General features: G+C 40.7%; 1 protein-coding gene across 1 annotated transcript in view; it reads left to right on the forward strand.

Moving 5' to 3' along the window:
• Positions 1–18,276, forward strand: part of GPAT2 (glycerol-3-phosphate acyltransferase 2, mitochondrial) — a 744,505-nt gene that overhangs the window by 154,490 nt on the left and 571,739 nt on the right. Inside the window, exons 4-5 of the mRNA XM_053719460.1 lie at positions 15,643–15,753; positions 16,782–16,922. Of these exons, the coding sequence (XP_053575435.1) occupies positions 15,643–15,753; positions 16,782–16,922 (252 nt within the window). The remainder of the gene's footprint in view (positions 1–15,642; positions 15,754–16,781; positions 16,923–18,276) is intronic.

Below are 18,276 nucleotides of genomic sequence, written 5' to 3' on the forward strand. Positions count from 1 at the left end.
ATAACTGTCTTACCCTTCAGTCCTTCTCAAGGCCATCTGTGGCCAGGTGTATGGAGGTGATTGGGCTCATGGTATCCAGCATAGATGTCATTCCATTTGCCAGGTTCCATCTCAGACCTCTTCAGTTATGCATGTTGAGACAATGGAACGGCGATCACTCAGATCTATCCCAACAGATTTCTCTGGGCAACCGAGTGAGGGAATCCCTCTCTTGGTGGATCCGTCTGGGAAAGCTGTCTCAGGGGACATCCTTCTTGAGGCCATCCTGGGAGTTTGTGACCACGGACGCAAGTCTATCAGGGTGGGGAGCTGTGTGGGGTCCCAGACGGACACAGGGCAGGTGGACTTAAGAGGAGTCCACTCTTACAATAAATATTCTGGAACTTCGAGCGATATTCAACGCTCTGAGGGCTTGGCCCCCCCTGGGGTTGTCCTGATTCATCAGATTCCAGTCGGACAACAATACCTCGGTGGCTTACATAAACTATCAGGGGGGAACGAGAAGCTCCCTTGCCATGAGGGAAGTATCTCAGATTCTTGAATGGGCAAAGACCAACGACTGCTCGCTCTCAGTGATCCACATTCCGGTGTGGACAACTGGAAAGAGGATTTTCTCAGCAGACAATTGTTTCATCCGGGAGAATGGTCTCTCCATCCCAAAGTATTTACAGAGAACTGCAACAGATGGGGGACGCCGGAGATAGACCTCATGGCGTCCAGACTCAACTTCAATCTACCCAGATACGGTTGCGGTCCTGGGAACCCCCGGGCGGAACTGATAGATGCCTTGGTGGTTCCTTGGGAGTTCAATCCAATTTACATATTTCCACCGTTGCCACTTCTCCCTCGAGTGGTGGCCCGTATCAAACAGGAGCAGACTTCAACCATTCTGATTGCTCCGTTGTGGCCACGGAGGACGTGGTTTGTGGATCTGGTGGGGGATGTAGTCATCTCCTCCATGGAGGTTACCCTGTCGCAGGGATCTGCTGGTGCAGGGTCCTTTTCTCCACCAAAATATCGATTCTCTGAGGCTGACTGCATGTAGATTGAACACCTAGGGGCATATTTATCAAGTTCCGTACGGAGCTTGATGCCCCGTGTTTCTGGCGAGCCTGCAGGCTCACCAGAAACGGCAGTTATGAAGCAGCGGTCACAAAGACCGCTGCTCCATAACCTGTCCGCCTGCTCTGAGCAGGCGGACAGACATCGCCGGAAATCAATCCGATCGAGTACGATCGGGTTGATTGACACCCCCATGCTGGCGGCCTATTGGCCGCGAGTCTGCAGGGGGCGGCGTTGCACCAGCAGCTCGCCGTATTCAGCGAGGTCTGTCGGACCTGATCCGCACTGTCGGATCAGGTCCGACAGACCTTGATAAATAGAGGCCCATGTCTTGGCCAAGAGAGGGTTCTCAGAGAGAGGGTATTTACAAAATTGGACTGTACTTGCTGGGTAAGCAAGTCAGTTCAAAAAAAGGAATGCTTTTATACACTGTTACACAATTATATTGATTCGTTCTGTTGATTACTGGAACCTTGGAGCACAAAGAATAACAAAAATTAAAATATAACCTTTATTGATAAAATTAAAAAGACAGCATTAAGTATGTGTGTATGCTGCCCTGGAAAATGTTAAAAACACTCTCTCTGTTGGTTATTCAGTATTCAGCATTTACAATACTAAGTATGTAGAGCACTTGGGAAAAAATACTAAGACACAGATTATATTATAGGTATGTATATATCAATAATCTACAGTGGGTCTATGTGGCCTTATGTCTGGCCAATCTCATAGATCACCACTAAGAAATATTAGTGCATCTATTACCTATACTAATATACCTCAGTGGTCTATTATTGTTAGTTTACTTAGGTTGTAGCTCTTACTTTAAGTAACACTTTGACGAAAAATGTGTGGCTCAGCTCTCTATTATAATAGATATTACATAAGTATAGATTCTCACCATTTATGTCTAAACAGTAAAACTGAACACAATAAGATAATACTAGTAGTGTATGTATATACCACTCTAGGTATTGTATGTTTTTAATTGTTAGTAACTTTCAGTACAGGGCTGATTCATTGATATTGTATAAGCATATCACACAGTCTTGTTGAAGCACATTCTAGGTAAATAGATATCTTAACCTTCAGGTGTGTTGCCAAACAAGTGCTAATATTTAATTTTTAGTTGTCTGCACTCTTAAATACTGCGAGTAGTTATATCTAGCATTATTAATTGAACCACATGATAGGTAATAAGATGTCTAAACCTTGCAGTATATTATCAAACAAATGCTGATATTAAATTATGTTGTTTGCACTCTTAAATAATATGAGTAATTATATTATGCCTTGTTACCAATACCCAGATATTACTGCAATATTACCAAGTTTCAACTGGTGATAGCTGACATCATATTTGAAATATATTCAATTATATACTGGTGCTAGATAGCCGGTAAGCTTATGTGCATATATGGTGTCTCCACTCTGTAATAGTTAAATTATCACATTACTTTCACTTAGAACCGTTATTTCTCTGTTATCAAAAAACATGTGTTTTATACCCTCTTCACTGATAAGTTAGCTTGTGCATACTGCTGCTACAATAAGCGGATCATTTAACCGCTTTGTGATGATAACTAACGTCCCTCTCAGGAACTTATGCTAAGATATTTTTACTCATAAGGGTTTCAGTTCTTTCAGCTTTAAAATGGAGATTAGTTAAATATACCCGTAGTTCGCTATAGGTACGCCAACGATTTTGAAATAATTAGAGCTGAGGTAAGTCACAGAAAGTGCTGCTTGTGCCTGTTAAGAGCTTAAACAACAAAGTGCTAATTTTTAAAGTTATTTTTTATGCTAGACTAATCTATATTGTTTTAACAACAAGAGAGGCAATTAAAAAAGAGGACCCCTAACCAGCCCTGTACTGAAAGTTACTAACAATTAAAAACATACAATACCTAGAGTGGTATATACATACACTGCTAGTATTATCTTATTGTGTTCAGTTTTACTGTTTAGACATAAATGGTGAGAATCTATACTTATGTAATATCTATTATAATAGAGAGCTGAGCCACACATTTTTCGTCAAAGTGTTACTTAAAGTAAGAGCTACAACCTAAGTAAACTAACAATAATAGACCACTGAGGTATATTAGTATAGGTAATAGATGCACTAATATTTCTTAGTGGTGATCTATGAGATTGGCCAGACATAAGGCCACATAGACCCACTGTAGATTATTGATATATACATACCTATAATATAATTTGTGTCTTAGTATTTTTTCCCAAGTGCTCTACATACTTAGTATTGTAAATGCTGAATACTGAATAACCAACAGAGAGAGTGTTTTTAACATTTTCCAGGGCAGCATACACACATACTTAATGCTGTCTTTTTAATTTTATCAATAAAGGTTATATTTTAATTTTTGTTATTCTTTGTGCTCCAAGGTTCCAGTAATCAACAGAACGAATCAATATAATTGTGTAACAGTGTATAAAAGCATTCCTTTTCTCCAACATTGGTGTGTCCGGTCCACGGCGTCATCCTTACTTGTGGGATATTCTCTTCCCCAACAGGAAATGGCAAAGAGTCCCAGCAAAGCTGGTCACATGATCCCTCCTAGGCTCCGCCCACCCCAGTCATTCTCTTTGCCGTTGCACAGGCAACATCTCCACGGAGATGGTTAAGAGTTTTTTGGTATTTAAATGTAGTTTTATTCTTCTATCAAGTGTTTGTTATTTTAAAATAGTGCTGGTATGTACTATTTACTCTGAAACAGAAAAGGATGAAGATTTCTGTTTGTAAGAGGAAGATGATTTTAGCAGACAGTAACTAAAATCGATTGCTGTTTCCACACAGGACTGTTGAGATGAAGTAACTTCAGTTGGGGGAAACAGTTAGCAGTCTTTTCTGCTTAAGGTATGACTAGCCATATTTCTAACAAGACCATGTAATGCTGGAAGGCTGTCATTTCCCCTCATGGGGACCGGTAAGCCATTTTCTTAGTTAAACATAAAAGAATAAAGGGCTTCAAAAAGGGCTTAAAAACTGGTAGACATTTTTCTGGGCTAAAACAATTGCTTTACTAGGCATATTATGCAGATTCTAACTAATTATTGGTATTATAATCTTAGGGAACGTTTAGAAAAACGGCAGGCACTGTGTTGGACACCTTTTTCAGATGGGGGCCTTTCTAGTTATAGACAGAGCCTCATTCTGGGACTGTATGAGGGTTAAATGTAAAAACGGCTCCGGTTCCGTTAATTTAAGGGTTAAAGCTCTGAAATTTGGTGTGCAATACTTTTAATGCTTTAAGACACTGTGGTGAAATTTTGGTGAATTTTGAACAATTCCTTCATACTTTTTCACATATTCAGTAATAAAGTGTTTTCAGTTTGAAATTTAAAGTGACAGTAACGGTTTTATTTTAAAACGTTTTTTGTGCTTTGTTGACAAGTTTAAGCCTGTTTAACATGTCTGTACCATCAGATAAGCTATGTTCTATATGTATGAAAGCCAATGTGTCTCCCCATTTAAATTTATGTGATAATTGTGCCATAGTGTCCAAACAAAGTAAGGACAGTACTGCCACAGATAATGATATTGCCCAAGATGATTCCTCAAATGAGGGGAGTAAACATGATATTACATCATCCCCTACTGTGTCTACACCAGTTATGCCCACACAGGAGGCCCCTAGTACATCTAGTGCGCCAATACTTATTACCATGCAACAATTAACGGCTGTAATGGATAACTCCATAGCAAATCTTTTATCCAAAATGCCTACTTATCAGAGAAAGCGCGATTGCTCTGTTTTAAACACTGAAGAGCAAGAGGACGCTGATGATAACTGTTCTGACATACCCTCACACCAATCTCAAGGGGCCATGAGCGAGGTTTTGTCTGATGGAGAAATTTCAGATTCAGGAAAAATTTCTCATCAAGCTGAACCTGATGTTGTGACATTTAAATTTAAATTAGAACATCTCCGCGCACTGCTTAAGGAGGTGTTATCTACTCTGGATGATTGTGACAATTTGGTCATTCCAGAGAAATTATGTAAGATGGACAAGTTCCTAGAGGTTCCAGTGCCCCCCGACGCTTTTCCTATACCCAAGCGGGTGGCGGACATAGTAAATAAAGAGTGGGAAAGGCCCGGCATACCTTTTGTCCCCCCCCCTATATTTAAGAAATTATTTCCTATAGTCGACCCCAGAAAGGACTTATGGCAGACAGTCCCCAAGGTCGAGGGGGCGGTTTCTACTCTAAACAAACGCACTACTATTCCTATCGAAGATAGTTGTGCTTTCAAAGATCCTATGGATAAGAAATTAGAGGGTTTGCTTAAAAAGATTTTTGTACAGCAAGGTTACCTTCTACAACCAATTTCATGCATTGTTCCTGTCACTACGGCAGCGTGTTTCTGGTTCGAGGAACTAGAAAAATCGCTCAGTAAAGAATCTTCGTATGAGGAGGTTATGGACAGAGTTCAAGCACTTAAATTGGCTAACTCTTTTGTTTTAGATGCCGCTTTGCAATTAGCTAGATTAGTGGCGAAAAATTCAGGGTTTGCTGTCTTGGCGCGCAGAGTGCTTTGGCTAAAGTCTTGGTCAGCGGATGTGTCTTCCAAGACAAAATTGCTTAACATTCCTTTCAAAGGTAAAACATTATTTGGACCTGATTTGAAAGAGATTATTTCAGACATCACTGGGGGAAAGGGCCACGCCCTCCCACAGGATAGGTCTTTTAAGGCTAATAATAAGCCTAATTTTCGTCCCTTTCGCAGAAACGGACCAGTCTCTAATTCTGTATCCTCTAAGCAAGAGGGTAATACTTCACAACCCAAACCAGCCTGGAAACCAATGCAAGGCTGGAACAAGGGTAAGCAGGCCAAGAAGCCTACCACTGCTACCAAAACAGCATGAAGGGATAGCCCCCGATCCGGGACCGGATCTAGTGGGGGGCAGACTTTCTCTCTTTGCTCAGGCTTGGGCAAGAGATGTTCAGGATCCTTGGGCGCTAGAAATAGTTTCTCAAGGTTATCTCCTGGAATTCGAGGAACTACCCCCAAGGGGAAGGTTCCACAGGTCTCAATTATCTTCAAACCAAATAAAGAGACAGGCATTCTTACATTGTGTAGAAGACCTGTTAAAGATGGGAGTGATACATCCAGTTCCAATAAGAGAACAAGAAATGGGATTTTATTCCAATCTGTTCATAGTTCCCAAAAAAGAGGGAACATTCAGACCATTTTTGGATCTAAAGATCCTAAACAAATTTCTCAGGGTACCATCGTTCAAAATGGAAACTATTCGAACGATCCTACCTACTATCCAGGAAAATCAATTTATGACTACCGTGGATTTAAAGGATGCGTACCTACATATTCCTATCCACAAGGAACATCATCAGTTCCTAAGGTTCGCTTTTCTGGACAAGCATTACCAGTTTGTGGCACTTCCATTTGGATTAGCCACTGCTCCAAGGATTTTCACAAAGGTACTAGGGTCCCTTCTAGCGGTTCTAAGACCAAGGGGCATTGCAGTAGTACCTTACTTGGACGACACCCTGATTCAAGCGTCGTCCCTGTCAAAAACAAAGGCTCATACGGACATCGTCTTAGCCTTTCTCAGATCTCACGGATGGAAGGTGAACAAAGAAAAAAGTTCTCTGTCCCAGTCAACAAGAGTTCCCTTCTTGGGAACAATAATAGATTCCTTAGAAATTAGGATTTTTCTGACAGAGGTCAGAAAATCAAAACTTCTAAGCTCTTGTCAAGTACTTCATTCTGTTCCTCGTCCTTCCATAGCGCAGTGCATGGAAGTAATAGGATTGATGGTTGCAACAATGGACATAGTTCCTTTTGCACAAATTCATCTTAGACCATTACAACTGTGCATGCTCAGACAGTGGAATGGGGATTATACAGACTTGTCTCCGACGATTCAAGTAGATCAAAAGACCAGAGATTCACTCCGTTGGTGGCTGACCCTGGACAATCTGTCACAGGGAATGAGCTTCCGCAGACCAGAGTGGGTCATTGTCACGACCGACGCCAGCCTAGTGGGCTGGGGCGCGGTCTGGGAATCCCTGAAAGCTCAGGGTCTATGGTCTCGGGAAGAGTCTCTTCTCCCGATAAACATTCTGGAACTGAGAGCGATATTCAATGCTCTCAGAGCTTGGCCTCAACTAGCAAAGGCCAAATTCATAAGGTTTCAGTCAGACAACATGACGACCGTTGCATATATCAATCATCAGGGGGGAACAAGGACTTCCCTGGCGATGAAAGAAGTGACCAAGATAATTCAATGGGCGGAGGATCACTCCTGCCACTTGTCTGCGATCCACATCCCAGGAGTGGAAAATTGGGAAGCGGATTTTCTGAGTCGTCAGACATTCCATCCGGGGGAGTGGGAACTCCATCCGGAAATCTTTGCCCAAATAACTCAATTATGGGGCATTCCAGACATGGATCTGATGGCGTCTCATCAGAACTTCAAGGTTCCTTGCTACGGGTCCAGATCCAGGGATCCCAAGGCGACCCTAGTAGATGCACTAGTAGCACCTTGGACCTTCAACCTAGCTTATGTATTCCCACCGTTTCCTCTCATCCCCAGGCTGGTAGCCAGGATCAATCAGGAGAGGGCCTCTGTGATCTTGATAGCTCCTGCGTGGCCACGCAGGACTTGGTATGCAGACCTGGTGAATATGTCATGGGCTCCACCATGGAAGCTACCTTTGAGACAGGACCTTCTTGTTCAGGGTCCATTCGAACATCCGAATCTGGTTTCCCTCCAACTGACGGCTTGGAGATTGAACGCTTGATTTTATCAAAGCGTGGGTTTTCAGATTCTGTAATAGATACTCTGATTCAGGCTAGAAAGCCTGTAACTAGAAAAATTTACCATAAAATATGGAAAAAATATATCTGTTGGTGTGAATCTAAAGGATTCCCATGGAACAAGATAAAAATTCCTAAGATTCTATCCTTTCTACAAGAAGGTTTGGAGAAAGGATTATCTGCAAGTTCTCTGAAGGGACAGATCTCTGCTTTATCTGTTTTACTTCACAAAAGACTGGCAGCTGTGCCAGATGTTCAAGCATTTGTTCAGGCTCTGGTTAGGATCAAGCCTGTTTAGAGACCTTTGACTCCTCCCTGGAGTCTAAATCTAGTTCTTTCAGTTCTTCAAGGGGTTCCGTTTGAACCCTTACATTCCGTAGATATTAAGTTATTATCTTGGAAAGTTTTGTTTTTGGTTGCAATTTCTTCTGCTAGAAGAGTTTCAGAGTTATCTGCTCTGCAGTGTTCTCCGCCCTATCTGGTGTTCCATGCAGATAAGGTGGTTTTGCGTACTAAGCCTGGTTTTCTTCCGAAAGTTGTTTCCAACAAAAATATTATCCAGGAGATAGTTGTACCTTCTTTGTGTCCGAATCCAGTTTCAAAGAAGGAACGTTTGTTACACAATTTGGACGTAGTCCATGCTCTAAAATTCTATTTAGAGGCTACTAAAGATTTCAGACAAACATCTTCCTTGTTTGTTGTTTATTCTGGTAAAAGGAGAGGTCAAAAAGCGACTTCTACCTCTCTTTCCTTTTGGCTTAAAAGCATTATCCGATTGGCTTATGAGACTGCTGGACGGCAGCCTCCTGAAAGAATCACATCTCACTCCACTAGGGCTGTGGCTTCCACATGGGCCTTCAAGAACGAGGCTTCTGTTGACCAGATATGTAAGACAGCGACTTGGTCTTCACTGCACACTTTTGCCAAATTTTACAAATTTGATACTTTTGCTTCTTCGGAGGCTATTTTTGGGAGAAAGGTTTTGCAAGCCGTGGTGCCTTCCATTTAGGTGACCTGATTTGCTCCCTCCCTTCATCCGTGTCCTAAAGCTTTGGTATTGGTTCCCACAAGTAAGGATGACGCCGTGGACCGGACACACCAATGTTGGAGAAAACAGAATTTATGCTTACCTGATAAATTACTTTCTCCAACGGTGTGTCCGGTCCACGGCCCGCCCTGGTTTTTTAATCAGGTCTGATGAATTATTTTCTCTAACTACAGTCACCACGGTATCATATGGTTTCTCCTATATATATTTCCTCCTGTCCGTCGGTCGAATGACTGGGGTGGGCGGAGCCTAGGAGGGATCATGTGACCAGCTTTGCTGGGACTCTTTGCCATTTCCTGTTGGGGAAGAGAATATCCCACAAGTAAGGATGACGCCGTGGACCGGACACACCGTTGGAGAAAGTAATTTATCAGGTAAGCATAAATTCTGTTTTTTTTAACTGACTTGCTTACCCAGCAAGTACAGTCCAATTTTGTAAATAGAATTTCCTTTATGCTTACGCACTGCTCCTTAAGGCCTAGATTTGGAGTTTGGCGGTAGATGGGCTGTTAACGCTCCGCGGGCTTTTTTCTGGCCGCAGCATAAAATTAACTCTGGTATCGAGAGTTCAAAAAAATGCTGCGTTAGGCTCCAAAAAAGGAGCGTAGAGCATTTTTACCGCAAATGCAACTCTCGATACCAGAGTTGCTTACGGACGCGGCCAGCCTCAAAAACGTGCTCGTGCACGATTCTCCCATAGGAAACAATGGGGCTGTTTGAGCTGAAAAAAAACCTAACACCTGCAAAAAAGCAGCGTTCAGCTCCTAACGCAGCCCCATTGTTTCCTATGGGGAAACACTTCCTACGTCTGCACCTAACACTCTAACATGTACCCCGAGTCTAAACACCCCTAACCTTACACTTATTAACCCCTAATCTGCCGCCCCCGCTATCGCTGACCCCTGCATTATATTATTAACCCCTAATCTTCCGCTCCGTAAACCGCCGCAACCTACGTTATCCCTATGTACCCCTAATCTGCTGCCCCTAACACCGCCGACCCCTATATTATATTTATTAACCCCTAACCTGCCCCCCACAACGTCGCCGACACCTGCCTACACTTATTAACCCCTAATCTGCCGAGCGGACCTGAGCGCTACTATAATAAAGTTATTAACCCCTAATCCGCCTCACTAACCCTATCATAAATAGTATTAACCCCTAATCTGCCCTCCCTAACATCGCCGACACCTAACTTCAATTATTAACCCCTAATCTGACGACTGGAGCTCACCGCTATTCTAATAAATATATTAACCCCTAAAGCTAAGTCTAACCCTAACACTAACACCCCCCTAACTTAAATATAATTTAAATCTAACGAAATTAATTAACTCTTATTAAATAAATTATTCCTATTTAAAGCTAAATACTTACCTGTAAAATACATCCTAATATAGCTACAATATAAATTATAATTATATTATAGCTATTTTAGGATTAATATTTATTTTACAGGTAACTTGGTAATTATTTTAACCAGGTACAATAGCTATTAAATAGTTAAGAACTATTTAATAGTTACCTAGTTAAAATAATAACAAAATTACCTGTAAAATAAATCCTAACCTAAGTTATAATTAAACCTAACACTACCCTATCAATAAATGAATTAAATAAAATACCTACAATTACCTACAATTAACCTAACACTACACTATCAATAAATAAATTAAATACAATTTCTACAAATAACTACAATTAAATAAACTAGCTAAAGTACAAAAAATAAAAAAGAACTAAGTTACAAAAAATAAAAAAATATTTACAAACATAAGAAAAATATTACAACAATTTTAAACTAATTACACCTACTCTAAGCCCCCTAATAAAATAACAAAGACCCCCAAAATAAAAAATTCCCTACCCTATTCTAAATTAATTAATGTAAAAGCTCTTTTACCTTACCAGCCCTGAACAGGGCCCTTTGCGGGGCATGCCCCAAGAAAATCAGCTCTTTTGCCTGTAAAACAAAACATACAATACCCACCACCCACATACCCCTAATCTAACCCAAACCCCCTTAAATAAACCTAACACTAAGCCCCTGAAGATCTTCCTACCTTGTCTTCACCATCCAGGTATCACTGATCCGTCCTGGCATCCGGTGCTGAAGAGGTCCAGAAGAGGCTCCAAAGTCTTCCTCCTATCCGGCAAGAAGAGGACATCCGGACCGGCAAACATCTTCTCCAAGCGGCATCTTCGATCTTCTTCCATCCGGTGCGGAGCGGGTCCATCTTGAATCAGCCGACGCGGATCCATCCTCTTCTTCCGGCGTCTCCCGACGAATGACGGTTCCTTTAAGGGACGTCATCCAAGATGGCGTCCCTCGAATTCCGATTGGCTGATAGGATTCTATCAGCCAATCGGAATTAAGGTAGGAATATTCTGATTGGCTGATGGAATCAGCCAATCAGAATCAAGTTCAATCCGATTGGTTGATCCAATCAGCCAATCAGATTGAGCTCGCATTCTATTGGCTGTTCCGATCAGCCAATAGAATGCGAGCTCTATCTGATTGGCTGATTGGATCAGCCAATCGGATTGAACTTGATTCTGATTGGCTGATTCCATCAGCCAATCAGAATATTCCTACCTTAATTCCGATTGGCTGATAGAATCCTATCAGCCAATCGGAATTCGAGGGACGCCATCTTGGATGACGTCCCTTAAAGGAACCGTCATTCGTCGGGAGACACAGAAAGAAGAGGATGGATCCGCGTCGGCTGATTCAAGATGGACCCGCTCCGCACCGGATGGAAGAAGATCGAAGATGCCGTTTGGAGAAGATGTTTGCCGGTCCGGATGTCCTCTTCTTGCCGGATAGGAGGAAGACTTTGGAGCCTCTTCTGGACCTCTTCAGCACCGGATGCCAGGACGGATCGGTGATACCTGGATGGTGAAGACAAGGTAGGAAGATCTTCAGGGGCTTAGTGTTAGGTTTATTTAAGGGGGGTTTGGGTTAGATTAGGGGTATGTGGGTGGTGGGTTGTAATGTTGGGGGGGGGGTATTGTATGTTTTTTTTTACAGGCAAAAGAGCTGATTTTCTTGGGGCATGCCCCGCAAAGGGCCCTGTTCAGGGCTGGTAAGGTAAAAGAGCTTTTACATTTATTAATTTAGAATAGGGTAGGGAATTTTTTATTTTGGGGGTCTTTGTTATTTTATTAGGGGGCTTAGAGTAGGTGTAATTAGTTTAAAATTGTTGTAATATTTTTCTTATGTTTGTAAATATTTTTTTATTTTTTGTAACTTAGTTCTTTTTTATTTTTTGTACTTTAGTTAGTTTATGTAATTGTAGTTATTTGTAGCAATTGTATTTAATGTATTTATTGATAGGGTAGTGTTAGGTTAATTGTAGGTAATTGTAGGTATTTTATTTAATTAATTTATTGATAGGGTAGTGTTAGGTTTTATTATAACTTAGGTTAGGATTTATTTTACAGGTAATTTTGTTATTATTTTAACTAGGTAACTATTAAATAGTTCTTAACTATTTAATAGCTATTGTACCTGGTTAAAATAATTACCAAGTTGCCTGTAAAATAAATATTAATCCTAAAATAGCTACAATATAATTATAATTTATATTGTAGCTATATTAGGGTTTATTTTACAGGTAAGTATTTAGCTTTAAATAGGAATAATTTATTTAATAAGAGTTAATGAATTTCGTTAGATTTAAATTATATTTAACTTAGGGGGGTGTTAGTGTTAGGGTTAGACTTAGCTTTAGGGGTTAATCCATTTATTATAGTAGCGGTGAGCTCCGGTCGTCAGATTAGGGGTTAATAATTGAAGTTAGGTGTCGGCGATGTTAGGGAGGGCAGATTAGGGGTTAATACTATTTATGATAGGGTTAGTGAGGCGGATTAGGGGTTAATAACTTTATTATAGTAGCGGTGCGGTCCGCTCGGCAGATTAGGGGTTAATAAGTGTAGGCAGGTGGAGGTGACGTTGAGGGGGGCAGATTAGGGGTTAATAAATATAATATAGGGGTCGGCGGTGTTAGGGGCAGCAGATTAGGGGTACATAAGGATAACGTAGGTGGCGGCGCTTTGCGGTCGGCAGATTAGGGGTTAATTATTGTAGGTAGCTGGCGGCGACGTTGTGGGGGGCAGGTTAGGGGTTAATAAATATAATACAGGGGTCGGCGGGGTTAGGGGCAGCAGATTAGGGGTACATAAGTATAACGTAGGTGGCGGTCGGCAGATTAGGGGTTAAAAAATTTTAATCGAGTGGCGGCGATGTGGGGGGACCTCGGTTTAGGGGTACATAGGTAGTTTATGGGTGTTAGTGTACTTTAGGGTACAGTAGTTAAGAGGTTTATGAACCGGCGTTAGCCCAGAAATCTCTTAACTCCTGCTATTTTCCGGCGGCTGGAGTTTTGTCGTTAGAGCTCTAACGCTCACTTCAGAAACGACTCTAAATACCGGCGTTAGAAAGATCCCATTTAAAAGATAGGATACGCAATTGACGTAAGGGGATCTGCGGTATGGAAAAGTCGCGGCTGAAAAGTGAGCGTTAGACCCTATTTTGAGTGACTCCAAATACCGGCGGTAGCCTAAAACCAGCGTTAGGAGCCTCTAACGCTGGTTTTCACGGCTACCGCCGAACTCTAAATCTAGCCGTTAGTGTTCAGTTATTAACCACAGATAAAATTATTTAAAGGATACAAATTAATTATCTGTGACAAAACACTTAGACAGACATATTTTTAGCCTTTTACAATAAAGGTTCCAAACTTTTCCTTAAATATCTCAGAGAGAGTGATTGACACTCTCATTCAGGCCAGGAAGCCGGTCACTCGTCACATCTTTCATAAGGTGTGGAGGACCTATTTATCCTGGTGTGAGGAACATGGATATCCCTGGCATAAGATTAGGGTATCCAGGATTCTGACTTTTCTTCAAGATGGTCTGGATAAGCGCCTTGCCACTTGTTCCTTAAAGGGACAGATTTCGGCCTTATCAGTTCTGTTACACAAGAAGCTAGTGGAGCTTCCTGATATTCAGTCATTTTGTTCAGGCTCTGTCCAGAATCAGACCGGTTTTTAAACCTTCGGCTCCTACTTGGAGCTGGAACTTGGTTGTTAAGGTTGTGCAGAGGGCTCCGTTTGAGCCTATGCATGCTCTTGACATTATGATTCTTTCCTGGAAGGAGTTGCTTCGGCTCGCAGAGTTTCTGAGTTAGCGGCCCTGCAACATGAACCCCCTTACCTGGTTTTTCACGCCAATAAGGCTTCGCACTGGTTTGGGATTTCTTCCCAAGGTGGTGTCAGATCGTAATATCAATCAGGAGATAGTAGTTCCTTCCTTGTGTCCTAACCCTTCTTTGTCTAAAGAAAGGTTGCTTCATAACTTGGATGTGGTTCGAGCCTTGAAGTTTTATCTTCAGGCCACAAAGGATTTCAGACAGACTTCGTCCTTATTTGTGGTGTATTCTGAGAAGCGTAGGGGGCAGAAGGCCTCTTCCACTTCTCTGTCTTTTTGGTTGAGGAGCATTATCCGTTTGGCCTATAAGACAGCGGGACATAAACCTCCTCAGAGGGTTACGGCTCACTCAACTAGGGCTGTGGCCTCTTTTTGGGCCTTTAAGAACGAGGCCTCTGTGGAGCATTATTGTAAAGCGGCTACTTGGTCCTCCTTACATACTTTTGCAAAATTTTACAAGTTTGATGTTTTTGCTTCGGCGGTAGCTGTTTTTGGGAGAAAGGTTCTGCAGGCTGTGGTGCCCTCAGTTTAGGGTCCGCCTCCTTTTACCTTCCCGTTTTGTTCATTCAGTGTCCTCTAGAGCTTGTTTATTTGTTCCCACAAGTAATGAATGAAGCAGTGGACTCTCCTCCCATTAAGATGGAAAACATAAATTATGCTTACGTGATCATTTTATTTCCATCTGTGGGAGTAGAGTCTACTGCTCTCGCCTGTTTGCTCCGGTGGGTGGACCTAAATTTAATATTATTCTTCTGGCAATATTTATACCCTGATATTTCTCCTACTGTTCCTTGTTCCCTTGGCATAATGACTGGGGGGATGAGGGGGGTGGGGGAGGTATTTAATCCTTTGGCTGGGGTGTCTTTGCCTCCTCCTGGTTGCCAGGTTCTTAATTCCCACAAGTAATGAATGAAGCAGTGGACTCTCCTCCCACAGATGGAAATTAAATTATCAGGTAAGCATAATTTATGTTTTTACATGTTTTCATCTACTTAACTGCAAAGGGCTCCAACGCACTACACATCAATACATATATACACATATAAATGCATATGTATACATACATATATATCCATCTTTACATGTGTATGTATGAATCTCATTGTTAAAGCCCTTTGCCTAACTTTTTTTTCCCTAACACCTGAGACCTCATATCTTTAAGCCCTTATAACTTTAGTGTGCAATATATTTTGTGAATAATTTTTATCAGTCTTATTATGAGTATAACTATATGTATTTTGTACAACTTTTTTGTTTCGCGACACAGTTAACCACTGAAGTCGCAGTCATCATTCTAGCGTAAATTGCGTTTGCTCTCAAGCCATTGTGTTTGCGTTTACTTGTAATACCAGCTGTAAGACGGACGAGTGCAAACACCCGCAATAAACCCCTTATTGCTTGCACAAAAACTTTGCACTACACTTATAATCTGGCCCTGTGTGTTTTATCTTGGTTGTTTCAAGGGGCGTGAGGGAGTATATCAATGCCTCTTTACTGAAATACCTCTGTCTTCAGGTATCGGGGTTGGTTAGTCAGAAGATTATGCTGTATCCTCTTTGTTTGTGAACGCCAAATATCCAGAGACATGGCCTCAAATCTGCCTGAGAAAATCTGTCAACATCCCAGGTTTTCTTCTATGACATTCGTTTTGTTTTTCCTGACCATTGTTTTTTTTGTTTGCTCTGTATCTTTATAACGTAGGGTAATAACCTGTCTTTCCAACATCTCTTAAAGGACTTCGTAGCACGGACAGATTTTTCTTAAAGGGATAGAAAGGGGAAAATTGAAATGTGCATGGGTGCATTTAAATTTTGAATAGAGGTTTTTTTTTTGCAATATACTTATATACTTAAATAAAAATGCTTCTAGTAAAATATATTCATGCTTTCAGAATCATATGCACATATGCCATGACAGCCTGGGCCCCAGTATTCAAACATTTCACCAGTGGCTTATATGACACAAATTAAGCACAATACACACAACTATCAACTCTACGTGATTTTTGTTTTTGTTTAAATAGATAGATAACACTTTTACTACCCATTCCCCAGCTTTGCACAACCAACATTGTTATATTAATATAATTTATAACCTCTAAATCTCTACCTGTTTATAAGCCCCTGCACTCCGCCTCTTATCTCAGTGCATTTTATTAGCTTATTAACAGCCAGACAGTACTAGTTCATGTATGCCATATAGATAGTATTGTACTCGCCCCTATGGAGTTATGCATGAACCAGCACTAATTGGCTAAAATGCAAGTTTGTAAAAAGCACTGAGGTAAGGGGGCAGTCTGCAGAGCCCTAGTTACAAGGTAATCACAGAGGTAAAAAGTATATTAATATAACAGTGTTGGTTATACAGAACTGGGGAATAGGTAATAAAGGGTTTATCTATCTTTTAAAACAAACCTTTCAAGTAGACTGTCCCTTATAATAGTGGGGGCCCTCGCAGCATATGTGTATATGCCGCTGAAAAACAGTGGTTACTTTTATTAGAAGCATTTTTGCTATTTTCTCTGAATCTTTTCATGCTTTGTGTCCCATCTTGATTTCACTCTCTTCATTTTTGTTTTACTTTCTTACCTTTTTTTATGCATCTTCCTCCATCAACACTTCTATGTAATTGATCTTTGTTTCCTTGCACTGCAGTGTACAGTTAATGATAGACAGAGATCTTGAAGAGGAAGAAGTGCCTGTGAAGTCAGCACTGAGGTCTGCCTGTACAGTTCACATGAAGGTTCTGAAAACTCTTGAACAAATGCAGCTGTCTCTTTCCCCATTTCTTATTAGGTAATAATTTGTTACCTTTTGCTTTAAAGTAATCTTACAGAAATCATAGTATATGGCTTTCTATTACGTGTTATTTAAAGGAATAGCAAACACCAATGTTATTGTTTAAAAAGATAGCTAATCCCTTTATTTACCATTCCACAGTTTTGCATAACCAACACTGTTATAGAAATATACTATTTACCTCCGTCATTACCTCATATCTAAGCCTCTGCTGACTTCCCCCTTATCTCCGATCTTTTGACAGACTTGCATTTCAGGCAATTAGTGCTGACTCTTAAATAACTTCACGTGCATGAGCACAATGTTATCTATATTTAACACATGAACTAACACCCTCTAGCTGTGAAAAACTATCAAATGCATTCAGATAAGAGGCGGCCTTCAAAGGCTTAGAAATTAGCATATGAGCCTATCTAAGTTTGGCTTTCAACTAAGAATACCAAAGGAACAAAGCAAATTTGATGATAAAAATAAATTTGAAAGTTGTTTAAAATTACATGTCCTATCTGAATCATGAAAGTTTAATTTGGACTACATATAATATAATTACATAAACTACATATAACCGTAACTAAATAAACACAAGAACAGGTTTTGTAGAATTTATTGGCAGTAGCATAAATTAGCTATTTTAAAGGAACATGAAATCAAACATTTTTCTTTCATTATTTAGATAGAGCATAACATTTTAAACAACTATACAATTTACTTCTATAATCAACTTTGCTTCATTATTGTGATATCCTTTGTTGAAGGAGCAGAAATGCACTACTGGGAACCTAAGCCAATAACAAGAAGCATAGTGCAGCCACCAATCAGTAGCTAGCTCCCATTTGGACACTGCTGCTCCTGAGCCTACCTCGGTATTCTTTTCAACAAAGGATACCAAAAGAAAAAAACAAATTAGATAATAGAAGTAAACTGGAAAGTTGTTTAAAATTGCACTCTCTATCTGAATCATTAAAGTTATCATTAAAAACTTTGGGTTTTATGTACTGTTAATAACAACTTTAAAACTCTCCTTCATGGCAAGAGACAACACACTTTTAATGAGAGACTGAAGAGCAAAATTTGTAATATACATTTAAAGCCCTACATTCAAATTAGGGTTAAATGTCCCTCTATGTGGTGTGTGTGTGGGGGTGATGGTAGTGGGGGAGTCCATTAAAATGCTAATTTTGGTCTCATGTATATGTGTGTGTATATATATATATATATATATATATATATATATATATATACACACAAAACACTGAAGGGGACTGCACTCTCATACCGGACCGGGTACACATCCCATAACCCTGCAACATGCTCAGCCCTGGGTGCTCACTGGCACTCACAGGAAGCTGTG

This window comes from Bombina bombina, chromosome 6, assembly GCF_027579735.1.
Source record: "Bombina bombina isolate aBomBom1 chromosome 6, aBomBom1.pri, whole genome shotgun sequence".
Classification (NCBI taxonomy): domain Eukaryota; kingdom Metazoa; phylum Chordata; class Amphibia; order Anura; family Bombinatoridae; genus Bombina; species Bombina bombina.